This window comes from Ipomoea nil, unplaced genomic scaffold (assembly GCF_001879475.1).
Source record: "Ipomoea nil cultivar Tokyo-kokei standard unplaced genomic scaffold, Asagao_1.1 scaffold3377, whole genome shotgun sequence".
Taxonomy (NCBI): Eukaryota; Viridiplantae; Streptophyta; class Magnoliopsida; order Solanales; family Convolvulaceae; genus Ipomoea; species Ipomoea nil.
Window position 1 is genome coordinate 2,385,346 of NW_017619805.1, and position 18,217 is coordinate 2,403,562.

General features: G+C 37.1%; 1 protein-coding gene across 4 annotated transcripts; it reads left to right on the forward strand.

Annotated features, from left to right (window-relative positions):
* The first annotated feature begins 229 nt into the window (after positions 1-229).
* Positions 230-17,951, forward strand: LOC109170923 (helicase protein MOM1-like). 4 transcript variants are annotated; one of them, XM_019320055.1, is made up of 18 exons: positions 230-367; positions 459-566; positions 2,332-2,784; positions 3,036-3,603; positions 4,079-4,163; positions 4,762-4,904; positions 5,185-5,381; positions 5,518-5,648; positions 5,785-6,246; positions 7,074-7,244; positions 8,327-9,242; positions 9,351-9,568; positions 10,053-10,157; positions 12,746-14,458; positions 14,755-15,438; positions 15,592-15,820; positions 16,679-17,482; positions 17,570-17,951. In XM_019320055.1, exons 3-18 carry the CDS (start codon positions 2,340-2,342, stop codon positions 17,692-17,694), a joined length of 6,996 nt encoding a protein of 2,331 aa, XP_019175600.1. In that variant the 5' UTR covers positions 230-367; positions 459-566; positions 2,332-2,339; the 3' UTR covers positions 17,695-17,951. The 4 variants fall into 4 exon arrangements, with proteins under 4 accessions (XP_019175600.1, XP_019175599.1, XP_019175598.1 ...); XM_019320054.1 differs by having other exon boundaries at positions 5,185-5,372; positions 16,679-17,951; XM_019320053.1 differs by lacking the exon at positions 230-367 and having other exon boundaries at positions 382-566; positions 16,679-17,951.
* The last annotated feature ends 266 nt before the right edge of the window (positions 17,952-18,217 follow it).

The window sequence follows — 18,217 nt, forward strand, 5'->3', positions numbered from 1 at the left end:
AATTGACAAATAAATAAATATAATAATATATATCAAAATTCGTCAATTATTATGTAGTATGACGACATCTACAAATAATTAAAAAATATAAAATTATACAATATAAAAAAATTATGAGTAAAAAACTAAAAATTCACCAACCAAACGTCAGCTTACAGGCTTACATTATTACAAATTTACAATCTAAAAATTCACGATTTCATGTATGGGGGGGCCTTATATAGTTTGTCTCCTGGACGCTAATTGAAGAGCTTTCCAATTTCCATGGGGGGAAATCCGGAATTCTGAAAATCTCACCGCCTCACTGGCCTGGCCTTTACGTTCCAGGCGGCAGACGCCATACTCTAAGCGCTACTTGCCACCGCGGGTTTTTAGTTTTTCTGTTTTTTTTTTTTTTTTGTTCGCTTTTCTTCATTTTTATATCCACATTTGCAATTCAATTCCCTGGATGAAATTAGGGTTCTGAAACTCAGCAGCGATATTTCGTGGATAATCGCGTAGTTCGTCGAACGGAATCGAAATCGCACACTTACGAGAACCTAAGGGTTCTCTCTTTGGACTATAAGGTAATCCACTTTTTCCACTGTGGCTCAACAATGCTGCTGTTATGATTGAGGTCCTGCATAGCGGAGAAAAGCAGTTTTTAATGGTTCATGATATGATATGATGCGTTTATGCTACTTTATGCAGAATACTATGAGCCTATGAGGGTTTTAGTTATTTGAAATTATATTACTTTATTTATATTAAAATGCCCATGCAGAGTGGTAAGTTACAATTCTACTGTGTCATGGTAGCGTTGTAGGGGTGGTGAGGGAACGGTGGTGGAAGTAAGGGTGGAAGTAAGTGGCAGCCGTGGCTGCAAAGTACTCAGGGTGTTGGTGGAGATGGAGAATAGGTGGTGGTGTAGGTAGACGGAGATGGAGAATAGGTGGTGGTGTAGGTAGGCGGAGATGAGGGAACAGTAATGGTGGTGGAAGTAAGTGGCGGCTGCGGTGGCAAAGTACTTAGGTGTTGGTGGAGATGGGGAATAGGTGGTGGTGTAGGTAGGCGGAGATGAGTGAATAGTAAGTAACGATGGTGGAAGTGAGTAGTATTTAGGTGTTGGTGGAGATGGAGAATAGCTGAATAGGTGGTGGTGTAGGTAGGCGGAGATGAGGGAACAGTAAGCAAATAGGTAGGTAGATAGGCGGTGGTGGTCAAAGTAATTATGCATCGGTGGGGATGGAGGATCGGTAGGTAGATATGTTGAAGTGATTAGGAAGGTGGGGATTGAGGGCAAGTAGGTAGATAGGTAGTTACTAGTTGAAGTAATGGTCGGTATAAGTGGTAGGTAGGCTGATGGGGGTGAAGTAACAAATGGAGTGGGTAGGTTGATAGGGGTTGAAAGATAGTGGTGATGGTGATCATTCTCTAAGACTTCTCGTGATGTATGCTTTTGCATTTAAAAAATGTTTAAAATACCTTTTCAGTGTTCGCCAAATTCATTTATTTATTAGGTTGGAAAACAATATTACATTTTTTAATAATCTAATTTAGAGAATAGTTCATTCAAACATAGAAGATTAGAAACTCTCTTTTCCTTAAAAACTGGAGAATTTTCATAGTTACTAAATATGCACTAAAGTTTTCCCCCCTTTGACTGGAATTTTACATTGTTTAATGGAACAACTGTTTAATTCCTGAAACTGAATACCAGCATGAGCAATATTGTGTTTAGTGGCACTGGAATTTTCAGTGTTTTCTGTCAAAAGATAATGTATATAAATTTATAGATAATGTGCAATTTTATATTCAAGTTTATCATCTGGATCAAAATGTTGACTTTTAAGCCTTTTTAACTATGCACATGTTAACCTCTGTTTAAGAGCAACCCCATTTGTGCATTTTGGAGAAGTTTTTTCAGAAGAAAAAACTTGGGATGGGTTTTTGAACAAATGGGGAGGTTTTTTTTTTTTTTTTTTTTTTTTTTTGTGGATATTTTTCTCCTGCAAATTGAGGTTCTTTGTGGTACCCATTGGTTGGGAAAATGGGAGAAAGGTTGCGCGTGAAAAGCACTGTGCCGTGCTCAGCACACGCACCAGCTGGGTGCGTCACAGTGCCTTTTCCTTTTTTCTTTTTGCTTTTCTCTCTCTCTCTCTCTCTCTCTCTCTCTCTCTCTCCCATTTTCTCTTTCCTTTTTGGCTCTGAAAAAAACCCACTAAAAACCCCAACTGAAGCTGTTGCTCTAACTATGCTTATGGAGGCAAATTTTGTGATTAAAAGCTTTTCTATTGCCTTCCATTTGATAATATAGGTTGAGAACTTTGGACCTTTTTGTTTGATTTTCAGCCATACAGATGGTTCATAAGACACGTTCGTGGAAGAAAATTAATGTTGACAAGGCTAATGGGAATGGATCATCCAGTTCAGGCATGGGAAAGATGGATCGCCTAGGTTTAAGAAAGTCTGCTCAGGAAATCCCATCAAGGACTTCAAAGTCTAAACTGCTTGAGAAGCAGCCTCCACCTACACCTTGTACACAGATAAAGTCTAGGAGACCTGAGAAACTGAACACTCTTAGTCCTTTAAGGACCCCTGATAGAGATAAAAGCCATATTCTATACGAGGAAGAGTTGAATTTGTCTGCCACAAAGAAAGAGAAGAGTGTGAAGCAGGTCACAATGGAATCTGAGAAAGTTAGCACTAGTGGTAACCAGAATATATGCCTAAAAAGAAAGCGCATTGATGGGCGCAGTTTTAGATCATTGTTCAAAATGCAACGAAGAAGAGATGCAATGCCAGGTATATGAGTCACTATCCTGTTGACCCTCTCCTCCAAGCCTCGTAGATACATTTTTTGCTTCCTTTTGTTTGTTTTGAAGCTGCTGATGTTATTTTGTGTTTAGGTCACTCTTCCTTTTTTATATCTTTATATATATAGGCCAAAAAGATTAAAAATGAGATGCCCATAGATTTTATAGTTGTTCCTTGTTCTTTTATGCTATACTAGATTTTTTAATGCTGATGTGAAATTCTCTGTTTCTTCCAAGTAGCAATTGATGAGGTTTCACAAATACCAAATGAGTCTCCTAGACTTAGTAGTGACTCCAAGCTTGTTGGGGACAAAGTCATTGGGGGTGGTGATTGCCACAGAGAGGTTGCAGAAGAGTATAGTGAAGACCATGCTGCACAAGCTGATGAAGTAGATTCCCTCTCTAGTTCAGAGGGTTTAAATACAGGAAATTTACATACTGATGGAGAGGCAGAATTGTCACATGCAAACCATATACATATTTTGGCTAGTGAACCAATTGTTGCTCTACCAGAAGGGGATAGTTTAAAAGGTTCCATAAATGGTTGTACAATCAGCAAAACCTTGGATGAAACTGAAAGTCTGCCAGAGGGGTGTTCTACTGCAACAAAGAATCTCCCAGATTTGATAGGCTCTACTCCTACAAGTGGTGGATTTAATTCACAAAATGGAGAGCATAGCATTCAAAGAAAATCAGCTGATCGCCAAATTGTGTGCGGATTAGTTTGTGCAACCACTCAGTCAACATTGGTGAAGCATGATAAACATTGCTTTACTTGGTCTTGTGGTGTATGTTTGAAACAGAAAAGGTACTTATATTTCAGTATGGATTGTAGACTTGTAGTATAATTCATATTATAGCAAATTATGCAATTTTCCTTAAAAGAGTTCTAGGCTTGTCATCATTAGCTACATTTAGAAGTGTGGATAGGTACGCTGTTAATGTTAATCTGGGAGTGTCCCAGTATACAGTGTTTAGATTTATTAGCATTTAATACACTTGTCAAAATAACTATTGATATTGCGAACGCTCCCTCCTTCACCTAAAATGGTGGAATAAAAACAACTGGAGCAGTCGGAAAATCAGAAAGGAAAAATGATAGAGGCCAATTTAAAATGGAAGACATTTTTCTCCTTGTTTTTGATGATTTCGGTAAATTTTTAAAATTTTTTATTCACCTTCATATGGTCTTGCTTATTGATTTTGATTTTTTGAATTTTTTGATTTTGTTGCTAGACTTTCAAAATGGCTTGTTGTTTCTTATCTTTCTTCCTGACTTGCAGGCTGGATCATGATTCTCCAAAAGTAGATCTCTGCACATGTGTTGCCATGCCAAAGATGGATTTTGGTAACATAGCTAATCATAAGGTAGGTTTATGGTGCCAGCTGATGTATGCTGTGTGAGAATTGAATAGATTAAAATATGAAACAGGGATACACGCATGTGTAAAGAGAGAGTGAGTACAATATGAAAAAAGATTATCTACTTAAGTTTATTAGTTCAATTTAAACCCACTGAACTGACTACTAACATTCTCAGATCAATACCAGTAGAAGCAGCTTATGGGGTCACCACATGTAGGAACTTCTTTATGTTCAATGTCTACAATTATGGTTATAAAACCTTATGATAGATGGGGAGTTTTTGTTATTTTTAAGTTTGAAAATTTGAAGTTCTTAGTTGATCTGTTCCAAGACATGGTTTTTGTTTGCTGGTCTAGTCTACGTTTCACTTTGTAGGTGGAGATTTCCTGCTAGTCTAGTTTTCATCTCTAGTTATTTTACTCTTTCATATCAGGTTGAACTAAAATTTGAGATTTTGAAGAAGAAATCTTTTGTAATATAACTATATAAGTTGCCTATTCAGATAAAAAGTCAAATTCAGATTAGATTATTAGAACTAAGTTTATTGTATCTGTTGTTTATGTTCAATTGATATTTTTCTTATTGATGGACTGCATATTAGGATAGAGTGGGTGTTGAAAGTACTGTTATCATGGGATCTGCTGAAAGACATTGCGCTGGGCAATCTGGAGGTGCTAACATGGATTCTCAGGTGGATAATCACAAAAATGTTTGTGCTGTGTGCAAGCAAGGTGGAAAGAGCCTGTGGGTAATCTCTTATGTTTTTGCTGTAAGGTTATTTTCCAAGGGTTAATAATGGCATGATAGGGATATAATTTTTTAACTAAATGTGGCTCTACTTGGTGTCATAATGCATCTCATTACCATGACAGTGCTGGTGTTATATCAGTTGTCTTTGATCCATTTAGATACTAACATTCATTGAAATGTTTAATTAGGATTTGGGCCTTTTCTTATGATATCCTACTATTTCATTTGTTTTTCTACCTACCTTTTTAAAATTTTGCTTTAACAATCTTCTCAGGCTCTGTTATGGTGAAGGTTGCAGGAGATGCTATCACCTCTCTTGCTTGGGTCCTAATTTAGATGATATTCCATCTGGAGTCTGGCATTGTCTCTGGTGTGTGAAGAAGAAGATTAAATATGGTGTCCACTCAGTGTCAAAAGGAATAGAGTCAATTTGGGATGCTAGGGAGGTGGAGGAGGTATCAGGTGTGAAAGGTTTGCCTGACCTGCATTTTGTATTTGGCAACATAAGTTATATGAACTTGTAATAACCTTTTTAAAAATTGTTTTAGTGTATTCTGCTTTCCTAATAGTTGTATATTTGCTCTTGCCTTCTATTCCTTCATGTTAGGAACACAAAGGCAGAAGCAGTATCTTGTCAAGTATCAAGGTCTTGCCCATGTTCACAACCATTGGCTACCTGAAGCACAGTTAGTTATTGAAGCGCCATCTATTCTTGAAGATTTTAAACATAAAGATCCGGTCAGTTATTATTTATTTATTTAGTAACCAACTAACCATAACCTGCACCTTGAATTTACACATTTTTAAGAGGGTTCTACTTTTCCATTGATTTTTGTATAACCTAAAGACCAACAATTTTATTTTCTTCATTCAGGGTTTAAGGTGGAATTCAGAATGGACAAAGCCTCAATGTTTATTGAAGAAAAGGTTGTTATTTTTCTCCAAGCTGCATGGTGGCGAACAAATTCTTGACGCTGGCGATAAATTAGATTGCCAATGTGAGTGGCTTGTGATGTGGCAGGGCCTTGATGTTGAGAGTGCTACATGGGAATTGGGGAATGCTGATTTTCTTTGTTCATCTCATGGTCTGAGCCTCATTAAGGAGTATGAGATTTGTCAAGGAAAACAGAACATGATGTTCTCACAGCTTACTGCATCGGATAATAGATTGGAGCTTTCCAAGTTTATTGAGTATTGGCTTCCGGTTCAAGTTTCCAATTTGCAGCTTGAGCAGTACTGTAATACACTACTTGCAAATATCAATGCTCTATGCTCTCACTCCAAAAAAAGTGATCCTGTTGGAGTGCTCAATGAAGTTCTTCTCGCTGTTCGAAAGGTTTGGTCTAAAATCACTTTGAGCATCAAATTCAATTTTTGTCTTTGACGTGATATTGGTTTCAACTTTTCTTTGTGGATGCTGAGGAATGTTAGGTTGCACATCTCTTGATACTTGTATAAATGTATTAGTGTACAACCCTTTTGTGTAGGAGAGCACTTTTTACTGTTTCATTGGTGACACTTAGCAAAGGACAGCCTTGATTTTTGAAAAAAAGTTAAAAAGAACATTCTTAGGTAGTCTAATTAAATATTTATCTCCACCTTGGAGTCAAATCCATAACTTTTATCTGTTATTGGAACTTAATTAATTCTTGCAAATGTAAGCCTTTTCAACTAGATCAAAGTAAAGAGTTATGGTGCATTTGGTTACAAACCCCCCAATTCATCAACTCCTATTTTATGCCAGATTGCTGGTGGCTTGGTGCTATGGCTGATGCCAACATTTAAATCTAGTTTGGATAAACAACTTAAAATAAGCAGTGATAAGATTTGCAATTTTCAATAAGCTCAAAACGTGAAAAATAGTTTAATAAGGGGTTGTCCTTTTAAGTTTTTTAGTTGGGTTTAAAAAAATTTCAGCTTTTAGCTTCTTGAATTAGTTTAGGGAGATAAATCCAAAGCAGCTTTTCAAATGCTATAAATTATTTTCAGGTGTCTATTTAAATGCCGTAAAATAAAACATATCAGCTTGAGTGCTACAAGATAAGCTACAAATAAGTTCATGCAAACCAGGCCTTAGTTTGCATCATCTAAGTTTAATATTCTTTTTTCAATTTAAGTGCTGGCACATCTATTTGCAAAGTGATTATTTTGTGGTTTTCTCAGTGTTGTGTTCATCCCTACATTTTGGATCAAACCGTGCTACCCTTAAACAAGGGGCTGTCTCCATCTGAGATTTTGGATTTTGGAATAAAAGCAAGTGGGAAATTGCATCTTCTTGACAAGATGCTCTCAGAAATGAAAAGCCAACATCTAAGAGTAGTTATCTTTTATCAGGTATGCATTTGTTTATTTTGTGTTAATATCAAACTTATTCTTTTTAATTGCTTCTTTGTGACACTGGAAAGATTGTCTACCCTCCAACCTCGCACCCCTACATGTCCATACAAAATAAAATAAAAAACCAAAAAAGAAAGAAAAAGAAAACTTGTTTGTTTTGCTTTAAATCTTTCTGTTGGGTATATTAAATTGTATGCAGAAGTCTTTAAGTAAAATACAAGTAAGTTCCTGGTTCAGGGAACTAATTTATATTTTTGAGTCTATTCCATGCATTATAATGCAGTTTAGCTTAGCTAAACGAAGCACAGGAGACTAGCCGTTCCTAAAAAATGAAGTTTTATGTCATTTAATGTTGGAGGTCTACTGAATGGTGTATCTTGAATCTCTCTCCTCTCTGATTTCACTGGATGCTTTTGGAAGAGTGAGAGTGCTGATTAATTATTACATTTAAATAATTTTTAGGAGTTCCGTAGCTATGTGTTGTTTCTTTGTCATTATTAATAATTTAAAAGGGTGATTGCCTTTAATTATGACGTACTCTCCTGATGACCTTAGTTATAGAATTTTATGCAACTGAAGATGCAGTTGTATATGTGAGTGGTTCCTGGTTCAGGGAACTAATTTATATTTTTGAGTCTATTCCATGCATTATAATGCAGTTTAGCTTAGCTAAACGAAGCACAGGAGACTAGCTGTTCCTAAAAAATGAAGTTTTATGTCATTTAGTGTTGGAGGTCTACTGAATGGTGTATCTTGAATCTCTCTCCTCTCTGATTTCACTGGATGCTTTTGGAAGAGTGAGAGTGCTGATTAATTATTACATTTAAATAATTTTTAGGAGTTCCGTAGCTATGTGTTGTTTCTTTGTCATTATTAATAATTTGAAAGGGTGATTGCCTTTAATTATGACGTACTCTCCTGATGACCTTAGTTATAGAATTTTATGCAACTGAAGATGCAGTTGTATATGTGAGTGCATCCATGTTGGCTTCAGTACAACCTAATGTGCATGTTAATCATCATGCTTATTTTTCCAATTTGGCGCTGTTAAATCCTCAAAAAATGTTTTATTTTGGCAGTCTATTGGCCCTGTAGCACTACTTGGTAATATATTGGATGATTTTATGCGAGGAAGATTTGGCGCCGGTTCTTTTGAATGTGTTGAGACTAGTCTCAGTACTTCCAAGAGGCAAGCTGCTCTCAATGGGTTCAGGAAGCAGGAAACTGGCCAATTTGTACTTCTATTAGAAAAACGTATTTGTAATACAAGTATTAAACTATCATCAGTGGATGGTGTCATCATATATGATGGTGATTCTAATCCACAGAATGATTTGAGGCTTCTACAAAAATTATCATTTGTGTCACAGTCTAAACCAATTAGAGTTTTCCGGTTATATTCATGTTATACAGTGGAGGAGCAAGTGCTTGTGATTACAAAGCAAAATCCTAATGCTGATAACTTACAAAGTTTAAACAGGAATGTGAAGAACACTCTCATGTGGGGTGCATCACATTTATTCAGTAGATTAGAAGAGTACCATGCCAGTGACAGCCAGGCATCAGCTTTGGATATATCATGTGGACAGTTACTTTTAAATGATGTTGTCAAGGAATTCTGTGCCATAATTTCACAAAATAGTGAAATTGATGATATTCATAATTCGGTTATTTCCAAAGTTCTTAAGAGTTCGGGACCTTGCATTACGGATATTCCATTATTTGGTGAGCAGAAATTTAAGTATACATGTGGAGAAGAGCCTCAAGTGTTTTGGAAAAAGCTGTTGGAGGGAAGAAATCCACAATGGAGACATATAAGTGGGCCGACCCCAAGAAACAGAAAGAGAGTCCAGTACTTTGAGGACTCACCATGTTCTCCAGAGGTTGGCAATGATGATGCAGGAAAGAAACGTAGGAAGACAGTGAACAGTAGTGTGGATGCTATTTCCACTTTGCCTGTATCTGAAAGCAGTCAACCTGCTGCTTTGAATGATGGTGAACAATCTTTTGCTGATAGTCCTGCTACCGATCTTCTTGTTGTGCTGGATGCCTAACATTGTAGAAGAATGTGCTATTGTTTTATTGATTTTTGTGTTATTGCAGGTCCTACAATTAAAGCTGCTAATCAGTCATTGCCAACATCTACTGCCTGTCAAAACAGTGCACACATCGGAGACCATGCCTTTAATTCTTCATGCAGCCTGTCACATGAGGTTAATGTTGAGCCTGTGGAGAGAGTAGCCCTTCCTGATGAGCAGAAGAGCCTTCACATCTATCTAAAAGCGGAGATGGCTAAAGTTTTTGAAGTGCTAAAACTTTCGGTAGCTGTCTTGACTTTTCATTCAATTGTTTATGAATCTCTACTGATACTGTGTCTACTTCTACCCATACATCTGATGTCATTTCATCCGACATTGTGTATTGCATGTTTCCACGACCAGAACTAGTCACATTGAAGGTTCCTGTGTCTTATTTATTTAAACTTTTGGTGTTTACATGCCACAGAATGGAAACCATGGCTTATGTGCTAAAAAATTTCACCAGTTCTTACATAGTGAAAGGAGTGGCGCAAGTGTTGATGGTTTGAGGCTCTTGAGCATAGTTACCACTGCAAACCAATAAGACTAGATTTTCTATTTCACTTTTGCTTGGCTTTGTTGAAAATATGTATCATCAGTTTGCTGTAGGTTCTGATTCTTTCCTAAATAGTTTGGTCATTCAATTCAGTTGCTTTCAGTCATGGGGGTTCAATCTTGCTGTGTTTGCTTTAGTTGCTAACTGTATCATATCATTTTCTTAATGCAGGATGATATCAAACATATGGTTGGAATTTTTTTAGATTTCATCATGGAGAACCATCGTGTTAGTAGGGAACCAGCAACACTCTTACAAGCATTAGAAATATCTCTGGTTAGGACCTCTTTGCTATCCTGGTTTTTCTTCTTCTTCTTCTTCTTCTTCTTCTTCTTATTATTATTATTATTATTATTATTATTATTTTTATAATTTTGTTATTATTGTTTTTTTTAAAAATAAGTATCATTTGTATGTCTGTCTAATTTATTTCTAAGTAGTGACTAGTGATTAAGATGTGTTTTATTAGCAATTACTTTGTATAGATTATTGGAAAAATGGTCAAATTGGCCCCCTACGTCGAGTGGATAGTGCAATTGGGTCCCCTAAGTAAAAAAAAGCTCCATTCAGATCCCCTAAACCTGTAAAATTGTTCAATTAAGTCCAAGTTGACCTGTTTAGTAGGTTATTTCTTCAAAAATTTGACACGTGTCTTTTAAATAAATTTTATTTTTTTAAATGTTTTTTAATTTATTTATTAAAAATTAAGAATTTAAAAAAAAGAAGAAGAAAAAAGATTTCAGCACCGGCTGTCCTCGCCAGACAGCCAGTGCTGTCTTAGCATGCCATCTCAGACAGCCATGGAACCGGCAATGGCCGTCCGTCTGAGACGTGTCTGAGATGGCAATGACCATCTGTCTTCCAGATCTGGACCTCAGATCTGGACCTCAAACTTGAGGTCCAGATCTGGAACGAGGGCGGCGGCCATGCCCTCATTCCAGACTGCCATGGCCGTCATGCTTAGACCGCACTGGCTGTCCGGCGAGGACAGCCGGTGCTGTAATCTTTTTTATTTTATTTTATTTTTTTTATTTTAATTTTCTTAATTTCTAATAACTAAATTACAAAAATAAAAATTATTTAAAAAAGACACGTGTCAAATTTATGAAGAAATAACCTGCTAAATAGGTCAACTTGGACTTAATTGAACAATTTTACAGGTTTTGGGGATCTGAATGGAGCTTTTTTTTATTTTATTTTATTTAGGTGACCCAATTGACTTAGGGGGCTAATTTGACCCTTTTTCCTAGATTATTTCATGAACTATTTAAATTTTAACATCGAAATGGTTTTCAAATGGCAAAATAAGAATTTGAAGAGCTGTTAACAGATTCAGGTGTGTACTACAAATATATGTACATATATGTGTGGTACATATATGTACATTAGTATATGGTTTGTCTAGTTTAGTTTATTTGAAGTATATGTGAAATAGCATTGATACTAGTAAGTATACATTTAATAAATTTTATTCAACTTATTATTTTAATAACTAATAATTTACAATCAGTTTCCTATATTTTGGCAGACATTCCATAATTATTTTTCATTATCAGTTTTAACTATACAAAAAGTAAAATAGGCTGTTCATTGCCACAAAGGAACCACATGCCATTTTAAGGGCTTTCCATATGTTGTAGAGCTACATCTTCCTTACTGTTAGTTTAATGTGTTGTATACATTTATATGTATGATTCTTGTTTGTTATTGGGAACATTTTGTTGAGTCTTTGATCCTTAATGTTTGAAAATTAGGAAATGCATGTTTTCCCGACTAATTACTAAAATTTGCTTGGCTAATATTGTTCTATTTTACTGCATGCATGGTTTTTCTGATATAGCCTTTACTCTAGCCTCTATTAAGTCACATTCTGTCTTTCTGCAAGTTCTTGCATGTCTTGAGGGGCGATTGTGTAGTTCATTTTCAAATAGCTGTAATTTTTATCCCCACTCTTATGAGCCAGTGTACACCAAACAGTCTTGTCTCTTTTTCTCCTTTTCATGATGCTCCTAATCATAAAAAGAGCCTTCGATCTCCAAGGACGTCTTGTATGGTTGATTGGTTCTATCCTTATGTGTTACAGTTCAACTTTTCTCCATGAAGAAGACATAGGGTTGATCTTCTTTTATGTCTTTTTTTTGATGAGCCATTTATGTTGAATAAGTTTAGAGATTGTAGAAGTCATTGTTTGATTGCTTTGTTTCCTTGTAGTTTAGCAATACTGTAAATTCTAAGTTTTCTTAGATTTTTTAATAGTGTGACACTAGCTTATTGGTAAAGTACTCACTGCTGCAATTCTTTATACTGTATTTTCTATTTTTATTTTTTAAAACATGGTGCGTTTCTCTCTATTGTTCTTGGCCTACCCCTTTCTCATTAATTCTGCCTTGGCAGTGAGTATTGGCTCCTTGCCTCTCATTGGACCACCATCTCATCTCATGATTTTTTCATACATCAGAACTGGCATCATACCTTTATGTATTCTCAAGGATGGGAATACAATGGTCTATATTTGCCGTAGTTTTTTATATATTTGGTGATAGTCTAATTTTATAAAATTTTTATTGCTGCTTACCATTCCAAGCATTAAATTAACTGTAAACATAAGCCCACAAAGGAGAGCTGTCTTTGTGTTAATGACTTTTTGGTTCACATCTTGACATAGCCTTTTAGGAAGACTTTTGTTTAACATTTGTGTATATTTGTAGATGTGATCTCACACTTCTACACAGTAAACTAATCAACCTATGAAGGAGAGATTTGGGCTTTCTGGCTATGCATTTATCACACCAGAACTTTGCTTTTTAGTGCTTTTAACTCTGTATTCAACTATTCTTACTTGATTGTGTGCTGTGATTTCTCAGTGTAGGGTGGCAGCCTCACTTTTAAAGCAAAAACTTGATGAGAATGAGATGCTTATGTTAACAAAAGAGCATCTGGGTTTTGAATGTACTGAAGATGAGGCAACTAATGTTCACCGGAAGTTGCGTTCATTGAAGAAAGCTTTTTTGCAGCACTTGGAAAAGAATGAAATCACCTCAAGGCATTCTGAACCAGCATTGGTATCTGTTACGGGTGGACTGTCAAAAGGGGTGGAGAATGTTACGAAAGAAAATGTTGTTGCAGAGCAGACCACAACTTTAAAGGATATAGTGGTTGAAAGTGAAACAGAAAAGATGATTAAGAAAGTTCAATCCAAGTGTGACATGAGGATGTCAAGGCTTAAAGAAAAGCAACAGGAGGAAATTGAGAACTTCAAAAAAGACTGTGAGGAGAAGAGAGTGGCTATTGAGAAACATTACAGAGTGCAGTTTGCCATTGTCCGTGCTGTACATTGTGAGACTCCTCTGGCAAAGAACAACCTCAAGAACTTAAATAATCGGTTTTCAAGGGAAATAGAGGAACTCAACTGCCATAAGGACTTGAAAATGAAAGAATTTGAGCAGAAGCATAAAGAGGAAATAAATGAGGAAATTCAAAATACTGCTTTTTGGGTTTCTAAAGCTGAATTGTGCAGTACTGAAGATGCTGTAACTAATCTGCATTTGTATGCATCTGATTCCAGAGATGATGTTGAATACCTTCAAGACAGTGTAGATACTGGTAATAATATATCTGATTCAGGAGATGGCACTGGAGACCAAGATATTGCAGACATCGATAATAATAGTATATCCAATTCCAGGGAAGACAATGGGAACCTTCAAGATATTGAAGATGACAATAGAGAGATGTCTGATTCAAGGGATGATGTTAGAAACCTTCAAGATATTGCAGATGTCAATGATAATCCTACGAATGTTGCTTCTAGAGATGACATTTGCAACCTTGAAGATAATGTGGATATCAATAATCATAACAACAATAAAAGCAATTCTGCAAATGTTGCTTCTGCGGATGACATTGGCCACAGTCAAGATAATGCAGATGTCAATGATCCTCCAGGTGTTGCTTCTGTGTCTGAGTGTCATTTAGAAGCAAATGAGCCTATTAATATTTTGAATGAATCAGAGAGCAGCATGGCACCTTCTAGTGTGCCCACAACTACCACAGATGAGGTCCAATCCAAAGATGTCTTATCAGCTACAGTTTCTGAGAAGCCAATGGCGACTATATCCCCTGCAGAAGCATTAGTATCTAGTCTTAATCAGCCCAATAATGTGGGTAATATTGATGATCATTGTGAGGATACTGTTCCAGTGGTCCCACTGACTTCTGAAAAGCATCCTATTGATGAAAGCTCACTGGGGGAGCATGCTAATGGATTTTCAATAGAAGTGCATGAATGTGCTCGTACTGAAGATGTTATACACAACCATCCATCAGAAGTGCGCGGAATTGCCCATAATGGAGTTCTGAGACATGAGCATCCTGCAGGAGCAAGTATTACAACAATGGTAAAAAATTGTACACCTGCTAATAATACCGATTTCCTGAATAATGATGGAAATGAGAATGATATAGCTCACAAATCCATAGATGGAAACTCAACATCCCAAGAGCAATTGTTAGTGGCCTTGCCCAGTTTACAGGCCGGTGCTTGTTCAGATGATAATGGACTATTACTGCAAACTCAAGTATGTGGATTTTTGTAATTGTATATTTTTCTGATATACATCTATTTTCATTCTTTTTTATTACCCTGTTTGCTTCTACCATAATATTTAGTTTTCCTCCAATTTAGCTATTACATCTCTAATAAAATTTATGGTTTTTATCATATGAATGTTGTTTGCCTCTGGCATGTGTGCCAAGAAATATTTTAAACTCTTGGGTGAGGAGCATAATTGTATATGCTTTTGTTGACTCTTGCACTTCATTTAGATTATTTAGAAAACAGTGTCTGTATTCATCTTTGGTTGATGACTTACAGGATCGGGTACCTCAAGATCAGTGCTCCCCGCATTTAGCATCTAATGAATTGCAATTCAATCAGGGGCAGTTATCAGAATTTGAAGCTGGGTCTCCTAGAGTGGATGATGCCAGACGGGTTACACAGGCAAATTGCGAGTCCATACTGATTGGAAATAGTGAGCCACAGCAACTACCTTCTGGTGGCAATCAGCCTCCTCCTGGTGAAGCTGCATATGAGTCTCCTAATCATGGGAGCAATGATTTACATTGCTCTGAGACTTCTCCCCAGTTAGCTGAAGTTGAGACAGCAGCAGAGCCTTTGTGCAATGCTGATTCTCAAGGCAGGGTAAGTTCGGAACTGCATGCCTCAGTTCATCTCCCTAATATGACACTTGATTGCAGTCCAACAGATTCATCAGTTAGTAGAATTGACTGCCAGCCTAGTGGTGAACTGCATTGCTCTTCTGAGAACACTCAAACTTTGCCCCATGAAGTCAGGATCACAAGTGAACTTCCTAACCAAGCAATTTTACAACCTTTGAATCTGACCTCTATTCAGGGACCTAACGACATGCGAATGCATCATGCGCATTTTATGCCTTCCTTGAATTCACCTATTCGTATGCTAGTTAATCCTCTCTCAAAGGAATTGGAAAGGATACACAAAGAAATAGAACAAGCAGTAAAGTCCCATGAAGATTGGGTAATGTCTAGTTTTCCTTCCTTCTTTTTGCTCTGATTATCCAGGAAACTCCAACTAGATTCAGTTTAAGGCTTGGTTGATTAGTATTTATTCTCCGAATCTCTTCCCTGCTTTTGCCTTTGTATTTTAACACTTCATTTCATCTTTGAACAGAAGTTGCAGCAGAGATCTGATTGTGAAAAGGAAATAAAGGAAATGATTGAACGAATACGCAACAAATTTGAAACAAAAATTCTGGAGGGTGAGAATGCTTTTTTCCTGAGAAAGAATGAACTTGAAGGGAATCAAAACAAAGTTCTTATGAACAGGATATTGGCTGAAGCTTTCAGATCTAAGTGCTTGGATCCCAGGCCCACTGTGTTGCCATCACAAATGCAGCAAGGTATGGTATTTCTATTTGGTTTGAGGTAGCAGCCAGCTTATTGCTTCCTTAATAGTGGTTAAGCATAACTGTATTGAACTATAAATTTACTTATTTTTCTATATGGGATTTAAAAGGGGGGTTAGAGGTTAAGTTTGTGATTTTTTGGTATGAACAAGTACTTTGGGCTAAATGGTTTATTAGGATTACTAATTGTGTGTTTGATTCATGGGTTTATACACCAGGTATTGGAATCAAAATCGTTGTTAGTGTTTGGTTGAAAACTTTTTAGAACACAACTATGGATTTGATTACCCCTTCAATTAAAAATCTTATTCCCTAATTAAAAACGAGTATCATTCCATCTTATTGGTAATCTGATTTTAAGTTTTGATTAGTGCTTTAAGATTTTTGTTTTGATTTTTTTGTTCATATTGGTGCTTTGGATGTCATTATATTAGGATCAATTGCCTTGATTTTTTTGTTTTTGTATTTTTAAAACTCTTATCCCATTATAGGGTCATACATAACCAAACATTAATATTGGTAATTATTCCAATTCTATCCTACTACCAAACATGCAAAATACTTTCACCAAAATCCATTACCATTACCGTTACCAAGTATTTGATTCCCATGTGTGAACCAAACACACTTTAACTATTGATCCTTGCAAAACGATGTGTATCATGATATCTTGGAGAACCTCTTGTTATCATGTTTTCTCTGCTGCCCATCTCTAATATGGCTGGCTTTGACATTGCCTTTTCCAAAGATGTTCAAGCATCAGTCTTGGTTTCTGAAGGTCTAATTATTATACTTGTGCTTGTGTTTAATCTTGGCGTAAATTAGAACTGAACATTCTTTTTCTCTGCACAGCTGTACCTTCCAGTTATATGCAGCAGCAGCAGCATCTACAGCATGCGTCGATGCAGCAGCCCACATTGAGATCTCCTGTTGGCTTATCTTCAGCCGGACAGCAAACTCCTAATCCAGCTTGTATGAGTATGAGGCCACCACAATCAATTGCTGGAAATCTACGATTAGCTGGAGACATTCGTGCCCCAGCACCACACCTACATCAATTCAGACCTACATCTGTTTCTGCTGCCAGTCCATCACCTCTCCCGACTGCTATGCTAGGTTGTAATGTGGCTGCTAACATGCCTTCATCTTCACCTTCATTCGCCCATGTTGCACCTCAACAGCTGACACCTTCACCCTCCCTCCCCCGGGTTGCACCTCAAGTGCAGATACCTTCACACCACGTTCCTCGGGTTGCACCTCAAATGCAGATGCCTTCACAATCTCTCCCTCGGGTTGAACCTCAACATCAGACGCCTTCACAATCTGTCCCTCGGGTTGCACCTCAACATCAGACGCCTTCACAATCTGTCCCTCGGGTTGCACCTCAACATCAGGCGCCTTCATCCTCCCGCCCTTGGGTTGCACCTCAGCCACAGACACCTTCATCCTCCCACCCTAGGGTTGCACCTTCACCCTCCCTCCCCCGGGTTGCACCTCAGTCTCAGACACTTTCATCCTCCCTCCCTCGGGTTGCACCTCAGCAGCCACAAGTCGTATCCTCTAATCTTTCACATCAGAAGGTACCAGCACCACCACAGCTACAGCCAACCACTGTAAATAAGAACTCAGAACCCAACAATAGAGTCGTGACAACGGGTAATAGTCCACTATCTGCTTTGTTGCTCAGAGATCTTGATAACCAACCTTTTGCAAACCAACGTAATGATTTACCTCCTTTACCAGAAATCTGTACTACATTTGATTCAATAGACCTATCTGACTTTGGAACAACAGGCAATGCAGCGGGCACCTCTGCAGCTGAACCAAATGCTGGTGCTGATGTGGTCTGTCTGTCTGATGATGATTGACCTATTTATTTGTAGCATGATTTGTTCTTTGGCTCGCTGGTTTGTGCTCGTGCTGGTGACATGGAGTTCTGCGTTTCTTTGTTTTAGCCTGCCTGCCTGCGCTGTGAAGATCCCGTGGACTGAAGATTATACAATTCTTTTTTCTTTTCTGTTTTGGTGAATCAAGTGCTGCAGGTATATGTAAAATCTATCCTTTCGTAGTGTACTGGTGAATGCTAATATTCTCACCCTTCTTATATTTTTGGTTTCTTTTTAGTAATCGCTATTCCTTTTTAACTCTTTTTAAGTAATAACTCTTTTTAAGTAATCGCTATTCCTTTCCTTTATGTAGTAGCGGAAAAGTAAAATTTGGTCGGTTTTTGTTAGTTTTTCAATAAATTTGGTTATTCGGTAAATGGGTTATTAGTCACGTTAAAAAACCTTGGTCACTGAATAACTGATAATATATATAGTTTAGCTAATCATTAAGCACAATGACTTGTCAATCCAATAAAATATTTTTGATAGGGTGACATTTGGGAGT

Bases quoted from the DNA above. Each gene is read 5' to 3' on its own strand.
- LOC109170923 (XM_019320053.1), top strand. From the start codon at position 2,340: ATGGTTCATAAGACACGTTCGTGGAAGAAAATTAATGTTGACAAGGCT. The intron at 3,604-4,078 runs GTACTTATATTT...CCTGACTTGCAG, and splicing joins GTATGTTTGAAACAGAAAAG to GCTGGATCATGATTCTCCAA. The intron at 7,245-8,326 runs GTATGCATTTGT...TTATTTTGGCAG, and splicing joins GAGTAGTTATCTTTTATCAG to TCTATTGGCCCTGTAGCACT.